This window comes from Zootoca vivipara, chromosome 7, assembly GCF_963506605.1.
Source record: "Zootoca vivipara chromosome 7, rZooViv1.1, whole genome shotgun sequence".
Classification (NCBI taxonomy): domain Eukaryota; kingdom Metazoa; phylum Chordata; class Lepidosauria; order Squamata; family Lacertidae; genus Zootoca; species Zootoca vivipara.
The window spans coordinates 94723447-94739147 of NC_083282.1; the positions used below are offsets into that span (position 1 = coordinate 94723447).

Sequence of the window (15701 nt, forward strand, 5' to 3'; positions counted from 1 at the left end):
AAGCTCACTGGGTGGGTAACCTTGGGCCAGTTGCTGCTTCTCAGCCTGGCCTACCTCACAAGGTTGTTGTAGGGATTAAATGAGGAAGGGAGAAAACCATGTGCGCTACCTTCAGCTCCTTGGAGGCTGGGAAGTGCAATACAATTAATTTTCTTTAAAATTAAATATTGGATCAGCTTCCTTGGCAGAAGCAGATGCCCTCACGTGGGTTGCTGTGGGAGCAAACGCTGTGGACCAGGAAGGATGCCAGCAAAGGGGAGCGCTGGGCTGGGGTTGCGGGAGAGGCACACCCCCCACCCCGGGGCGCCAAAGAGGATGCAAATGAAAGGCGCTGAATGATGTCTGCCGAGACGATTCATTTGGGTGATGCATTTGAAAGGGGTTAATTAGAATGCTATTAATATTTATGGGGCCTTATGCGGATGCCGATAGTCGCTATTATTGGGAGGTATTAAGCCTTATCGCTTTGGCCAGGAGCTCGCGGGGTAACGGGAGGCAAATTTAATTGTTCCGGGGGGGGGGGACCCTGATAACTCCAGCACAATTTAGCCACCGGCAGCCAGCGCAGGGGGATCAGCGGGCGAAATGGGTTTTAGGGCGGGCTCATCAGGCGTCTTGGGGAATTAACTAGCCGGATCACCCCCCAGCGGGCGGCAGGGGTGGTCTTCCCAATCCCACCAGACCAGACAGGACCAGAAGCAAAGGGGAGGACCCAGAAAGAAGGTCCCTCTTGCACCCACGCTTAGTGACCTCAGGCCCCAGGCATGGGGAGGGGGGCATCCCGTGGAAGGGGAGGGGGTCCCGGGTGCTGGAACTTGGGGGTCCTCTTCTGGAGAGCCTGGGGAACCGCTGCCGGTCAGAGGAGGAGTCCTGGGGCTGGAGTCCTGGTCACTGGTCAGACTCAGCACAGAGCAGCGCCCCAGGTTCCCCCGAAGTCAACCTCCAGGTCTGCCCATAAACCTAGCGGGGGGGAGAGACACAACTGCCTCCTCAAATCAAGTAAATAAATACTGAACTAAAAGTAGAAATGATCAGAATATTGAAATGGAACCAACAGGATGCGAACTTTGAGAATGTAAGGAGAAATGTAAAGTACTACACTTGGGCAAAAAAAATGAAAGGCACAAATACAGGATGGGAGACACCTGGCTTGAGAGCAGTACATGTGAAAAGGATCTAGGAGTCTTGGTAGACCACAAACTTGACATGAGTCAGCAGTGTGATGCAGCAGCTAAAAAAGCCAATGCAATTCTGGGCTGCATCAATAGGAGTATAGCATCTAGATCAAGGGAAGTAATAGTACCACTGTATTCTGCTCTGGTCAGACCTCACCTGGAGTACTGTGTCCAGTTCTGGGCACCACAGTTCAAGAAGGATACTGACAAGCTGGAACGTGTCCAGAAGAGGGCAACCAAAATGGTCAAAGGCCTGGAAATGATGCCTTATGAGGAACGGATTAGGGAGCTGGGTATGTTTAGCCTGGAGAAGAGAAGGTTAAGGGGTGATATGATAACCATGTTCAAATATATAAAAGGATGTCATATAGAGGAGGGAGAAAGGTTGTTTTCTGCTGCTCCAGAGAAGCGGACACGGAGCAACGGATTCAAACTACAAGAAAGAAAATTCCACCTAAACATTAGGAAGAACTTCCTGACAGTAAGAGCTGTTCGGCAGTGGAATTTGCTGCCAAGGAGTGTGGTGGAGTCTCCTTCTTTGGAGGTCTTTAAGCAGAGGCTTGACAGCCATCTGTCAGGAATGCTTTGATGGTGTTTCCTGCTTGGCAGGGGGTTGGACTGGATGGCCCTTGTGGTCTCTTCCAACTCTATGATTCTATGATTCTATGATTCTAGGTTTTTCTCAGCACTCAAAGGAAAGTAAATTAAAACAACTGTTGTTGAAGCATTTCATTCCGAAGCTGCTAGCTAGGCAGAACCAGACAGAGGGTGATGACAGCCTGGGGGGTGTCCTGCCCCCCCCCCGATCCCAACACAAATCCTGGCTACGCCCATCATGGTCCCATGGAAGGCGGTTGTCCGTCCTTCAGAGGTTGGGTGGCCATCTGCCAGGGGTTCTGCGGCTGTGATTGGGCCAGATGACCCTTGGGGGTCCCTTTCCCCTCTACAGCTCCGTGTTTTCCAGCAGGGGCTCGTGAAACCCACCCGCGCATCTCTTCTTGGCGCTTGCCCTCCGCTGCAATCCTGGCTTCTTCCCAGCCTTGCCTCGTTAATGCTCTGATAATCCATAACCACTCGGGTCCCTCTTCACGCGCTTGCTGACCTCACGATGGAGCAAAGTTCGCATCCATTTTCCTTCCCCTCATTTGTCTGTAAACCATGAAGAAAAATCGCGCCCGTCCGCCCGCATCAGGCAGCCACTTTGATGTATGGCTGTAATAAAAAGCCCATTTTCAGCTGCCTGCCTGCCTTGTCGGAGGGGCTGAGAGCGGCAACCGGCAGCCCTGCAGGGCCCGGGCAGTGCCAAGAGCCCTTGGAGGGAGCAGTCGCGGGCAGGGCTGCGTGTGCCCACTCTGGTTTGGCAGGAGGTGACTCTGGGCAGAGAGAGACCAGATTCTGGAGAAGCTGCTCAGCCTTAAGTGCGGAGCAGGCTTCCAGTCCTCAGGAAGGAAAATGTATTCTTAGAAGTGTGTGGGCAAGGACTGTGGAAATCTTAGGAGCCAGAGGGATGGCTGAATGTTTGTTTGTTTGTGTATAATAATAATAATAATAATAATAATAATAGAGGGTCTTTGGTTGCTATGCCCCTTCGGGGGAAACCCAGGGTAGAAATAATAAAATAATAATTATTATTACATCTTAAGACCAGGGAAACCCAAACAAATTATGCAAACCTAGAGATAACTGTGAAAATGTCCCTGATCAGTGGAGGACGACATTGGAGCTTGTAGACAGTATTTGTTTATTTATTTCATGAAATTTATGCACCACTTGATTGTAGAAAAAACCTCAAACAAAAAAAAGGTCAAATAATAAAATCATCGGTAGTAAATTTACATTTATAATTTAGAACATACGAAAAGTTAAAAACACAAAAGAATGGACCAGCAACAAAATACAACTCGTGCAAACTTTCTGAACACCTGGGTAGGCTTGTCTAAATGTCTTCAGCAGGTGCTGAAAAGAATACCGCGAAGATGCCTGCCTGATAATCAAGATGCAGGGAGTTCCAAAGTGTCGGTGCTGCCACACTAGGCGATCCGAGTTCTTAGAAATGTGGTGCAGAGATTAAGTAGCACCTGAAAAAGGACACCCAATGAAGCCGAACATTGGAAGATTCCAGAGAGAGAAACGAAAGCCCTTCTTCATGCAGGGCAGCGTTAAACTATGGAACTCCCTGCCACAGGAGGCAGTGGTGGCCACCAAGCGGGAAAGCTTTTGAAGAGGATTGGACAAATTCGAAGAGGAGGCGAGGGCTATATCCCAAGATGCTTGGGCTTTATGCCGCAAAACCAACACCTTTAACTTAGCCCAGTAGCTGACTGGCAGCCAGCTAATTGATAGCATTAAACATGTTTCGTTTACAAACAACAGCCCACAACTAATCACTCACTGAACATTCTTACTAATAACAATTGGGCAAGATCTAGGAAAAGAGGCGACGAAACATCAATCTTAATGTTTTGTTTGTTTGTTTTTAAAAATGAATTGTTTATTACCCAAAATAAAGTGGTGAAAAATAATAACGAGACTGCAGTGATTGTGTGGGTTTTAGCCTAGGGACAAATTGGACATTAGCAATCGTGGGAATTTTTTTAGGAATAAGCAGCAGGGGTACCCAGTGGCGAAGGGCATGCCGGCGCCACCCAACACCAAAGGGACCTCAGCCCCTAAAACAGGGGTCAGCAACCTGCAGCCCATGGGCCACAAGTGGCCCATGGGGGTCGTTTAAACGGCCCACCAGCCACCCCCGAACCAAGCTGCCTGCTTGGTGCGTGCCCATGTGCTGTGCTAAACTGGCACAGCGCAGAGCAGGGACTCACTTCCGCGGTGCTGGAAATTGTGTCTGCGCATGCGCAGATGCCGGAAATCACATCTGTGCAGATGCGATCCGGCCCATGGAGCGATCTCTGTGAGAGTGAACCGGCCCAGGGAAGTTAAATCTTGCTGACCCCTGCCCTAGAACATGGGTAGGCAAACTAAGGCCCGGGGGCCGGATCCGGCCCAATTGCCTTCTCAATCTGGCCCATGGACAGTCTGGGAATCAGCGTGTTTTTACATGAGTAGAATGTGTGCTTTTATTTAAAATGCATTGCTGGGTTATTTGTGGGGCAACAGGAATCTGTTCATTTTTTCCCTTCAAAATATAGTCCCCCCCCCCAAGGTCTGAAGGACAGTGGGCCAGTTCCCTGCTGAAAAAGGTTGCTGAACCCTGCCCTAGAAGTTGGCTCCTGAGATTACACAACCTTTTTGGGTCCCTTCCAACTCTGCAAGTCCATGATTCTATGGCTTCCTTCCTCCTCTTGCTCAAAATGCACCGAGAGGCACCTGTGCAGACTCACCCCAGTCCCTCTCCTGCCCTCCTGGCTGCATCCGCGGAGGAAGCCATCGACTGCCCAGGGTGCATGTGTTGCGGTGAGGGGCCTGGCTTGCACTAGGGGTGGGTGGGTGGGCTTCCTGCTGGGAGAGGCCTTGCTACAGTCAGATTCACATTTCATGCAGCTGGCACAGCCGGAGGGCATTCCTTGGTGTCTGCGAGCCCAGCTATCACAGATAAATATAGATGCACAGAAGGAGCAAGTGGGCTGGCCGGTCCACTTCCCCCCTCCAGGCAGGCAGAGCACCCGTTACTTTAGTGTAACAGGGGCAAGGCACAAGCCTGCAGCAGGTGGCACCTGGGTGGGTCTGCCTGCACTGATTTTGACCCACCACTTAAGAGGCAGAGGCTTTTGTGCTGAGCTTGGCAGCGCCTGGAGACGGGTGGGATGACCCTGGCTCTGCCGCGGAGTCTTGACAGGCACCAGAAACACCACCTGCAGCTGGAGGTGAAGGAGGCAGGAGAGAGTCCAGGCAGCCAGTTGCTAAAGAGGCGAGGGCCGTGGGTCCAGTCCCCATTGGGAAGTCGCTGCCAGTCAGTGTTGGCAGACCTAGACAGTCCAAAGGTCTGACTCTGTATAAGGCAGCTGCTTCCCATGGTAAGTTTTGCAGGAGTGCTCCATGGCCTTTGGTGCGGAGGGAAGGCCATTTCCACCAGCCCAGCTTGTCAGGTCACCCAGAAGCGAAGCGAAGGAATTTTGCCTCTGCCCCAAATGTCCTCTTTTGGGAGAGAGAGAATGGGTTAGGGGGCTGCTCCTGGGCTTGCAAACATCCATGCTGGCCCCAGATTTCTAGGCGAAGCCTGAGGGGCCAAAACTGAAGACACCCACGGCCTGTGTTTGTAAGGAGCTGGGTCTAGGCGGATGGTCAGGGGAGAAAGGGATGGAAGAGGCCCTGTCCCTTCAGTAAGGCTGCATTGGAAGACTGATATTTGGGCTGGCGTCCAGTTGAATCGGTGCAACATTCCCCGCACCAAATCCCCATGCCAGGTAAAGCTGCACCGGTGGAATTCCTTCCTGTTGTGAGGATGTTGAAGGCACAGAAGCATCCGAAGGGCAGCTCAACCTGCAATAACCAAGGGATGTATGTGTGTGGCACTGCTGCCCTCTAGTGGACTCAGGCAGAAGTGGCCAGAGACCGGGAGATCTTGCACTCTGCAAGCGAGGCTCTTCCAGCTGATGTGGCATCCTTGTCACAGAACAGGCTTTTGGGGACAGGCAAGATGTGGCAAACAAGACCCTGATGCTCTCTCCTCCCCACCCATTTCTTAAAAACAACAACAACAACAACACCGAAATACAGCTTGGAGTAGCCTTCAATTGTCCTTATCTTCCATGAATTTGTCTAACTGTCGTTAAAATCCACCCAACTTGATGGTCATCATTACACCTGGTAAAAGTAAAGGGACCCCTGACCATTAGGTCCAGTCATGGACGACTCTGGGGTTGCGGCGCTCATCTCGCATTATTGGCCGAGGGAGCCGGCGTACAGCTTCCAGGTCATGTGGCCAGCATGACTAAGCTGCTTCTGGCAAACCAGAGCAGCGCACGGAAATGCCATTTACCTTCCCGCCGGAGCGGTACCTATTTATCTACTTGCACTTTGACATGCTTTTGAACTGCTAGGTGGGCAGGAGCTGGGACTGAGCAACGGGAGCTCACTCCGTCGTGGGGATTCAAACTGCCGACCTTCTGATCAGCAAGCCCTAGGCTCAGTGGTTTAGACCACAGCGCCACCCGCGTCCCATGCATTACACCTAGTAGTAGCATATTAACTATATGCAACATGTGAAGACGTGCTTCCTGTTCCCTTTCCTGAATCTGCTGCTCTCCAGCTTTGCTGGCTGACCCCACTGGCTTCTAGTATTATGTACAGAGGGTCAGGAGAGGGGGCAGTGAGCATATCCCAGTGGGCGTGTGCATGCGCGCACACAGGTGTGTTCACTGGGTGGCCTGTCTGCATAGCATTACATGCAAAAGCTGCCTCCCACCTGCTAGGAAGGTCCCTGTCTGGAGCAGCACCTGAAACATAGCTCAATGCTGCCACCTGCTGACCAAAGGGGACACAACCTCCTTGGCTGCCCAGATTTCCCCACTGTACATGAAAGTGTGGTCTCATCCACGCCACAGACCGAAAATACTTTTGTAGCACTTCAGTTCGTCACAGATTCTCCCAAAGAATCCCAGGAACTGTAATTTACCTCCGAGAGTTGTGGGATGTGATCCACTGGGAGCAGTCAAGTACAACATTCCTTGTTTTCCTAGAGCAGACATGCAAGGGAAAGTTTGGTCCAGCCGGTCGAAACTTCCTGTTCCTCCTGGCCTGGAGCATCCTTCCTTGCATGTGACTAGTGGGTGGGCGTGACCTTTCCAGACCTGGTCAAAGGCCAAGTCACGCTGCCACCTTTCTCTTTTTGACCTTCCTGTTCGTCCTGCAAACTTCCTGGACTGCCACAGCAGTTCCCCAGGTCATCTCCCATATGGGGCAAACCTGTTTGCACATGTTTGTAACTTTAAGCCTAATGCCTGCCTTCAGGGATCACACCGTGCTCTGCCTGATCATGAGTAAAACTACTTTTTGTTACTGATGAATAAGACTGTGGTGTCATTATTCTTTTAGGAGGGATTCGAAAGGGGACCTTACCAGGAACGCACAATTCAATCTGAGCTAGATTGAATTGTATAATAGTAAAAGGCTCAGAAGAGTCAGCAACTTGTTTTCTGCTGCGTAAGAAGGGCAATGCACAAGTGAAGGAACTTGCTAGCGCAAGTTGGGAAGGATATTAACAAACAAGATATTGTCTCCTGCCACCGTCAACATTCCCGCAAGAGAGCTACAGTTCCCAGCAGTCTTGACAAACTGCAGTTCTTGGGATTCTTGGTGGAGAATGCCATGCGGTTTATGTTGAAGTTTTTGTGATAAACTGCAGCTTTAAAGTAGACAATTAGTGAGTTAGCCAGAAGCTAAGTTAAACAAGGGAGTTTTTGCCTGGAGACAGGGAAGTATGTTGACAGGCTGCTGATTGGTTTAAACTCCCCCTATAGGGAGACAGAGAAGCATGGTGACAGGCTGCTGATTGGTTTAATGTCCCCCTATAGGCAGCTTGGCACTAGCAGTTCTATGCTGAGGTAAAATGGAGCTGTTTAGAGAAGGAGTTTGTGAGGAGAGTTCTGAGAGTCTGTGTATATAGTAACTTGTACAAAGCAGCTTATAATAAAAGCTACTGTTCATCAAGTTCTGTTTCCTGAGTCCTGGATTACACCACCACACTATTGCGCTGCCTGCTAAATTCTCTGCTACACTTCAATAGGTTATGGTGCCCAGGCTGTGGTTTCCAGGTTAGTGGTGTGCCAGTCAAGTCGTGGACGCAGGGGTTGTGAAGTCTCCCAGATTCTTAGCAAAGGAGATGGTGAGGACATGCCTGAGGTGATCAGTTGTAGAGTGTCGTGGTATTGATGCCAAGAGCTGATTGGTGGCAGACCCAAGTCTAGAGGACGACTGGACACAGACAGTAGACACAGACATGCAGCATCCAGCTGCATTATCATTTGAGCGTCTGAACAATCATAACTATTTGTTGTGGTCCCAGAGGATTCAAGCTACGCTGCAGAGAGAAGGTCTTTGGAATGCTGTGTCTAAACCTCCTTCAAAGCCTGATGCTGATCATTTGGAGCGGGATGAGAGGGCAAGAGCTACTATTGTGTTGGCCATAGATGATATGCAGCTACCCCATGTGCGTGAGTGCAGTTCTGCAAAAGCTGTGTGGGTTGCTCTCCGGAATCTCCATGTGCGGGAGACGGCAGGTTCAAAGCTGTCTATACGTAAATCTCTATACAAATCGCTGCTTCAGCCGGGAGTGTCAATGCAGGACCATCTCCACGAACTGCAGATGAAGTTTGTGGCTCTTCTGGAGAGGGGTTGTAATTTACCAGAGGAAGAGAAAGTCTGCATTATTTTAAGTTCACTTCCTGACAGTTGGGACAATCTTGTTCTATCGCTGGAGTCAATGCGAGAACGGGATTTGACACTGGACTACGTCACTGGCAGGTTGCTTGAGGAGTGGCAGAAGCGGGTGTGCAGACAGTCGAAAACTTCTAGTGTCTGGTGTCTCAGCGTTCTTCAGAAGCTGTCAGCGAGGAGTCTGCATTTGCTGTGCGTCGCTGCTATAGATGTGGATCTTCAAAACATCTGCGTAAAGCATGTCCAGAAGTGGCAGGTTCTGAGGATCAGAGAAGTCGTCAGCAGAAGAAACGCGGCAAGTCAAAGCAGACAGTGCAGTACGTCGCCGCAGTGGTCAAGTGTCCAGAAGATGAAAAAAGCATCGAGTGGGTGGTCGATTCTGGCAGTTCAAGGCATCTGGTTACATCAGAGGCTTTGTTTTCCAAGAAGTTGCCTAATCCACGCAAGCAGGTCGTGCTTGCAGATGGGAGAAAGTCTGAAGTGAAGTCTGCTGGATCTGTCTTTGTCCCAAGTCTGCGCACACAGTTGGACAATGTTCTGTGTGTACCTTCATTGCAAAGCAATCTAATGTCTATATCATGTCTAATGCAGTCTGGTTTTTGTGTGCAGTTTAATGACAATTGCTGTGAGATACAGAAAGACGGTAAGACATTGGGAAGGGCTTTGCCAGAGGGTGGTGTGTTTGTGCTAAAAGACAATGACAGAGTTGAGGATTCTGTCCTAGCTAGTGGTGTTTTACAGCAGAATTGTAAAAACAAGGCGTTACACCAGCATTGTTTACATTTATGGCACCGACGCCTAGGTCATTCTAATTGGCGAAGTGTAATTAAAATGCCAAAGCTGAGTGATGGCTGTGAGCTGCAAAGTTGTGACAAGTTTTTAGACTGCAATGTGTGCAAGCAGGTTAAGTGTCACAGAGGTCCGTATCCTAGCAGCCAAAGAGTAAGTGAAAAGCCATTTCAGCTGGTACATGCCGATGTATGCGGTCCTTTCAAGCCTAGCAGGGGTAATTCTTGCTATGCACTGGCAATTATTGACGATGCTACCAGATTTTGCTGGGTTTATATGTTAAAGCACAAGGGGGAAGTTTTTTCTAAGTTTAAAAGCTGGGTTGCCTATGTAGAAAGGCAGTTCTCTTGCAAAGTCCAGAAACTTCAGTCTGATCGCGGAGGGGAGTTTTTGTCTAATGCGTTTCAGTCTTGGTTGGCAAGACGTGGAATTGGACATAGAAAAACTAATCCTCATTCTCCGGAAGAGAACGGGATTGCTGAGAGGAAGAATAGAGCGTTGCAAGAAATGATGCAATCTATGCTAGCAGATTCTGGTTTATCTTTTGGTTATTGGGGAGAAGCCATTCTGAATGCGTGTTATATTCAAAATCGCTTATTTCATAGTTCAATAAGAACTACACCCTATTTCAAGTTGTTTGGGAAGAAGCCCAAAGTGGATCATTTGCGTGTGTTTGGGGTACAAGCTTGGGTACATGTGCCGAAGGCACAACGCAGAAAAGGGGATGCCAAGGCACAACAACTTATTTTTGTTGGTTATCAAGATCAAGGAAAAGGGTGGCGGTTTGCAGTTGGTAACAACGGGATAATAGTATCACGTAATGCAAATTTTTGTGAGCACTCTGGTTGGGAGAAAATCCATGCAAACACAGAGGTTTGGTTGCAATGTTCCAAGAGTTTTTCTGGCAATAAAGAGCAGCCAGAAATTGTCAGCTCTGAGGGGGACGATGAAAAGCCTGAAATGTTTCCAAACTCTGAAGCCAGACAGATTTCGTCTACTTCAAAAGGTGTTTCTTCTGAAAGGGAGCAAGTGTCTGAGGGGGATGACAGTGCAGAGAAAAGTGATTTAACTCCCAGAAGGTCAGAGAGGAGAAACAAAGGAGTTCCATCAGACCGTTATTCACCAGGTGTATCTCATGTTTGCCATGTAGCTGTAGAGCCACAAAGCTATAATGAGGTGTTTAAGTTACCAGAAGAACAGGTTTTGTGCTGGAAAGAAGCAATGCAAGAAGAAATGAATTCTCTGCAAGAGCACAAGGTGTTTACTTCTATGCCTCTACCCAAGGGTGCCAAGGTGGTAGGCAGTAGATGGGTCTATAAACTGAAGCCCTTAGCTACTGGAGGTTTCAAGTATAAGGCACGGTTAGTAGCACAGGGTTTTTCCCAAAGACCTGGAGTGGATTTTGATGAGGTGTTTGCTCCTACAGCGAGAAGCGAAAGCATGAGGCTGTTGCTTGCTATCGCTGCAAAGCATAAATTGGTGGCCAGTCATTTCGACATTCAAACAGCTTATTTAAATGCTGGTCTCACAGAGGAGCTGTATTTAGCTGAGCCACAAGGTTTTGAGACTAGGCCTGGGAATGTTTACAAGCTGCACAAAGCTTTATACGGTTTAAAACAGTCTGCACGTAACTGGAACCGTTGTCTGGATGACACACTGGTTAAGCTTGGTTTTAAACATTGTGTGGCTGACAATTGTTTATATATAAGAGGGTCTGGAAATAATATAGAGTTCTGTTTAATTTTTGTGGATGACCTCTTATATGTGGCCAAGAGTAACAAACTGGTCAATGAGTTCTATACTCAGTTAGCAAAGAGGTTCAAGGTTAAAAACCTCGGCACAGTAAAAAATTATTTAGGAGTCGAAATGTGCCAGGCGGTTGATGGAAGCTATTTGCTCTGTCAAAGTAACAAAATCAAGCAGTTGTTGGTAAAATTTGGCATGCAGGATTGCAAAGGAGCCAAAACGCCAATGGAAACAGGTTTTGTTAAAGATTTAAATACAGAGCAAAGCCAAGAGTTCGAAAGTCCTGAACTATATCAATCTGCTATAGGTAGTCTGATGTACCTAGCACAATGGTCAAGACCTGACATCAGTTATGCTGTAGGCATCCTGAGCAGGCAGGTAGCAAAGCCAACAATTAATGCTTGGAAAGCGGTCAAAAGAGTTTTGCGTTATCTGAAACACACTGTTGACAGCACTCTAAGGATGAGTTCAACAGGGGAAGAGGTTTTACAGTGTTATACAGATAGCGACTGGGGAAATCTACCTGACAGGAAATCTGTAACTGGTATTGTCATCATGTTTGGGAAGTCGCTTGTTGGCTGGAAATCCAGAAAGCAAAGTTTGGTCAGTATGTCTTCAACAGAAGCCGAATACGCTGCGTTAAGTGAGTTGTGTAATGAGATTGTGTTTTATAAACAGTTTTTGCTGGATTTGGGTTTTGAAAATGTTTGTCCTGTTAAAGTGTTTGTAGACAATCAAGCATGTATAACTCTGAGTGGGACAGAACAGTTCAAAAGCAAAAGTAAACATATTCATTTGAAATACCAAAACGTCAGGTTCAATGTACAAAATAATACCATTGTGTGTGAATATGTGCAAAGTTCTGAAAATGTTGCTGACATCATGACAAAGCCGTTATCATTTGTAAATTGGAATATGCTTTGTCAGAGCATGGGTTTGGAGATCAAAGTTGGAGATAATACTTTGTCTATGCTCAAAGACTAATTGCACTTTTGTAAGCTGTGAGGGGGTGTTGAAGTTTTTGTGATAAACTGCAGCTTTAAAGTAGACAATTAGTGAGTTAGCCAGAAGCTAAGTTAAACAAGGGAGTTTTTGCCTGGAGACAGGGAAGTATGTTGACAGGCTGCTGATTGGTTTAAACTCCCCCTATAGGGAGACAGAGAAGCATGGTGACAGGCTGCTGATTGGTTTAATGTCCCCCTATAGGCAGCTTGGCACTAGCAGTTCTATGCTGAGGTAAAATGGAGCTGTTTAGAGAAGGAGTTTGTGAGGAGAGTTCTGAGAGTCTGTGTATATAGTAACTTGTACAAAGCAGCTTATAATAAAAGCTACTGTTCATCAAGTTCTGTTTCCTGAGTCCTGGATTACACCACCACACTATTGCGCTGCCTGCTAAATTCTCTGCTACACTTCAATAGTTTATTTGCCTGGGGTTGCTGTGAGCAGCCTTTGCAAAGCCCCAAGTCCTCCAAGACCCCCTCCCACCTCTATGATTCTGTTGGCTCATGAGGAAGGAAGCATCCTTTGACCTGATGGGCCTCCATTTTCCTGTGCTTGGCAACTTGTAGCTGAATCCGTGGCTAAGCTTCAGGTAGGAGCAGACCTCCCTCTGGGGTGGGTCTTTCGTACATGCATCTCACCCCTCAATGCTGCAGTGATGAATAAGTGCGTGTGAATGGAGCTTGGGGGTTCTTGCTCATCTGATGAACTTCTCTTTTTGTGTGGATTTCCAATGTCTCTTGGAGGTTAGGTTTGAATAAAGGCTATTTTAACCCGTGGGATTGTGGCATCTTCTTCCAGTGCAAACTTCTTTCCCAATTCCTGCAAAGGGGGTGTGCAGTCGTTTCACGGAACCATGGAATGGGAAGGGACCCTAAAGAGGCCTCTGGCCCAACCTTCTGCAACGCAGCAATCACACTAATTTGTCACATTGAAATGTTGCACCCAGATTTAGAATCATAGAATCATAAGAATCGGAAGAGACCACAAGGGCCATCCAGTCCAAGCAGGAAACACCATCAAAGCATTCTTGACATATGCCTGTCAAGCCTCTGCTTAAAGACCCCCAAAGAAGGAGACTCCACCACACTCCTTGGTAGCAAATTCCACTGCCGAACAGCTCTTACTGTCAGGAAGTTCTTCCTAATGTTTAGGTGGAATCTTCTTTCTTGAAGTTTGAATCCGTGTCCGCTTCTCTGGAGCAGCAGAAAACAACCTTTCTCCCTCCTCCATATGACATCCTTTCATATATTTGAACATGGCTATCATATCACCCCTTAACCTTCTCTTCTCCAGGCTAAACATACCCAGATTTCCTTTGCTGCATGGCCTCTTTTGCAAGGATTCCCACAAAGGCAGTGGGGGGTGGGGGCACACCTGGCGGCGGCAACTCCCCCTGCAGAAGAGCAGGCACCCCCAAACTCCAGCCCTCCAGATGTTTTGGACTACAATTCCCATCATCCCTGTCCACTGGTCCTGTTAGCTAGGGATCATGGGAGTTGTAGGCTAAAACACCTGGAGGGCCGCAGTTTGGGGATGCCTGGTCTAGAGGGAGGCAGAGTCAGCTTGATGCCCCCAGAGGCTGGCAGGGTGTGGATGATGGGGGGGGGCAGCAAGGAGTGGCTTGGAGGAACACAGCCAGCTGCCTCACCTCTAAAGAATGGGCTTTGTGCATAAGAGGCCACATCCATCGCTGCAGCACTTCTCTGGGCCAGCGGATCATGCTGGCAGAGGATCTTGGGAACCACGCAAGCGGAACCAGGAGGAACAGGTGGGCACTTTCCAGACTTGGCTGCAAGGGAAGACAAGCCCAGTGTGATCAGGATCTTTAGGAAAGGAGAGGGCCCACCCCAGGGCCTGGAGCCAGCATGCCAGGTCAACCCCAGCATTCAGCACCAGGACTGGATCTTGGCTCCCACTCTGCTCCTCTTCCACCTTAGCCCAGTCCTGGGAACGCTGACTCTGCAAGGTGGTGGCGGCAGCAGAAAGGACAGAGTCTTCTCCTCAGCTCTAAGAAGGATTTGGGAGGGGTGCTGCTGGGGCCATTTCAGGCGGGTGCCTGGAGCGAGGCCAGCCCCTTGCTCCAGAGAAGCACCCACCCACCCATTTTTCACCTTCCTGCTACAGATACCCAGAGGCCAACCAAACAGCATTCCCACGAACAAAGGCCAACTGTGTCAGAGAAGCTTGAAAGTCACATTAAGGAGGCACCTGTTCTTGATCCTCTTTGCCCGCTCTTCATGTACAGGAGCCCACCGGGACTCTTCCTGGGAGCCCAGGAAAGCGACCCAAGGCTTGTACTTGGCTCGTGGCTCTCCGTGGAAGGACATGGATACACAGACACAACAACAACAGTCCAGGAGGATATATAAGAACAGAAGGAGAACATTTGCTGGATCAGCAACTAGCCCAGCATCCTTTTCATACAGTGGCCAACCAGATGCATCTTCTTGGAAACCCACAAGCAGGATCTGAGCACAAGGGCAAGTTTCTCCTGCTGTGGTTCTTAGCAACTGGGAATTTCAGAAGCATTGGTGCCTCCAACTGTGGAGGGTAGAGCATAGTTATTGTGGCTAGCAGCCTTCGGTCGCCTCTCCTCCTCCATGAATTGGCCCAGTCCTCTTTCAAAGCCATCCAGGTTGGTGCCCATCACGGCCTCATGGGGGAGGGAGTTCCATAGATTAACTCTGTGCTGCCTATTGACATGCTCTTCTGTCAAGAGGTTCTGCTCAGCTTTCCCCCTTCTCCCCCCCCCAAAGTCACCCCAGAGGTTGAAAAGCACCAGGGAGTTCTTTAACTGAAGTGACCCCCACCCCCAGAGATGGCCTTTCCCTCCCTCTCCTTCCCCTTCTCTCCGACACTTGTGTGGTGGGGAAACGAAGTCTTAAAGCAATTAAGAAGCCCAAGGATGGTAAGTGTGCAACTCTAGGCTGGGTGGAATGGAAGGTCTGCACAAACGGATAGCAACAGGCACCCTTGAGGCGATCAAGGAAGCTCCTCCAAGCTTGTCTCAAAAGGAAAGAGCAGGGCAGGGAGGGGAAAGCACAACCCCCCCCCCCACCCCTTTTTGCAGCCTTGAAAATTCCTACTGTTGCTATGTCACAGTGTATGCTTAGAGGAGTGAGTTTTAGCTCTTGGTGGAAGTCAGAACACATTGCAGTCCTCTGATCAAGATGCTCCTTGCTTGACAACAGTCTCTTGGGTCTAACCCAGGCAGCCTAAGTTTCGGACTCAAGCCCTGACATTTCCCTAACACACACACACAACCTTTGTGGGGGCCGTGGAGCTGGCTGAGTTACCTCCTCCTCCATGGGCTTGCCTGCAGCACCAACCTCACCCCACAGCCTCTCACCTTTCACGGGCTCCTTGCACACTTGACCGCACTGGTTGCCACAACACTTCTTGACCCCTGGGCAGTCACAGTCCTTCTGGCAGGTCACCAGGCAATCGGCAGGGTCCGGAGGGGGACAGAAGCCAGGCTTCTCTGCAAGAGACCAGCCAGGTGTCTGTGACGTCTTGGGTCGTGGAGGACGAGACACCCCTCAAAAATGGTATTTCAAAGGCACAAAGCCAATCCTCAGATTGAGTAATAATTCCAGCACATGGGAAAGGCCATAGCTCAGTGATAGAGCACTTCTCTTGCATGCCAAGTGTCCT

The 15701-nt window shown here is 49.1% G+C and overlaps 1 protein-coding gene across 7 annotated transcripts in view; it reads right to left on the minus strand.

Annotated features, from left to right (window-relative positions):
• Nucleotides 1-2899: 2899 nt before the first annotated feature.
• LOC132592470 (papilin-like) overlaps nucleotides 2900-15701 on the minus strand; it is a 36194-nt gene continuing 23392 nt past the window's right edge. Inside the window, exons 16-18 of one of the 7 annotated variants that reach the window (XM_060277416.1) lie at nucleotides 15397-15528; nucleotides 13696-13836; nucleotides 5200-5615 (exon numbers count right to left, since the gene is read on the minus strand). In XM_060277416.1, the coding sequence (XP_060133399.1) occupies nucleotides 5611-5615; nucleotides 13696-13836; nucleotides 15397-15528 (278 nt within the window). In that variant the 3' untranslated portion in view covers nucleotides 5200-5610. Of the gene's footprint in view, nucleotides 5616-12468; nucleotides 12867-13136; nucleotides 13837-15396; nucleotides 15529-15701 lie in introns of those variants that run through there. The other 6 variants (XM_060277414.1, XM_060277415.1, XM_060277418.1 and 3 more) reach the window with 6 other exon arrangements.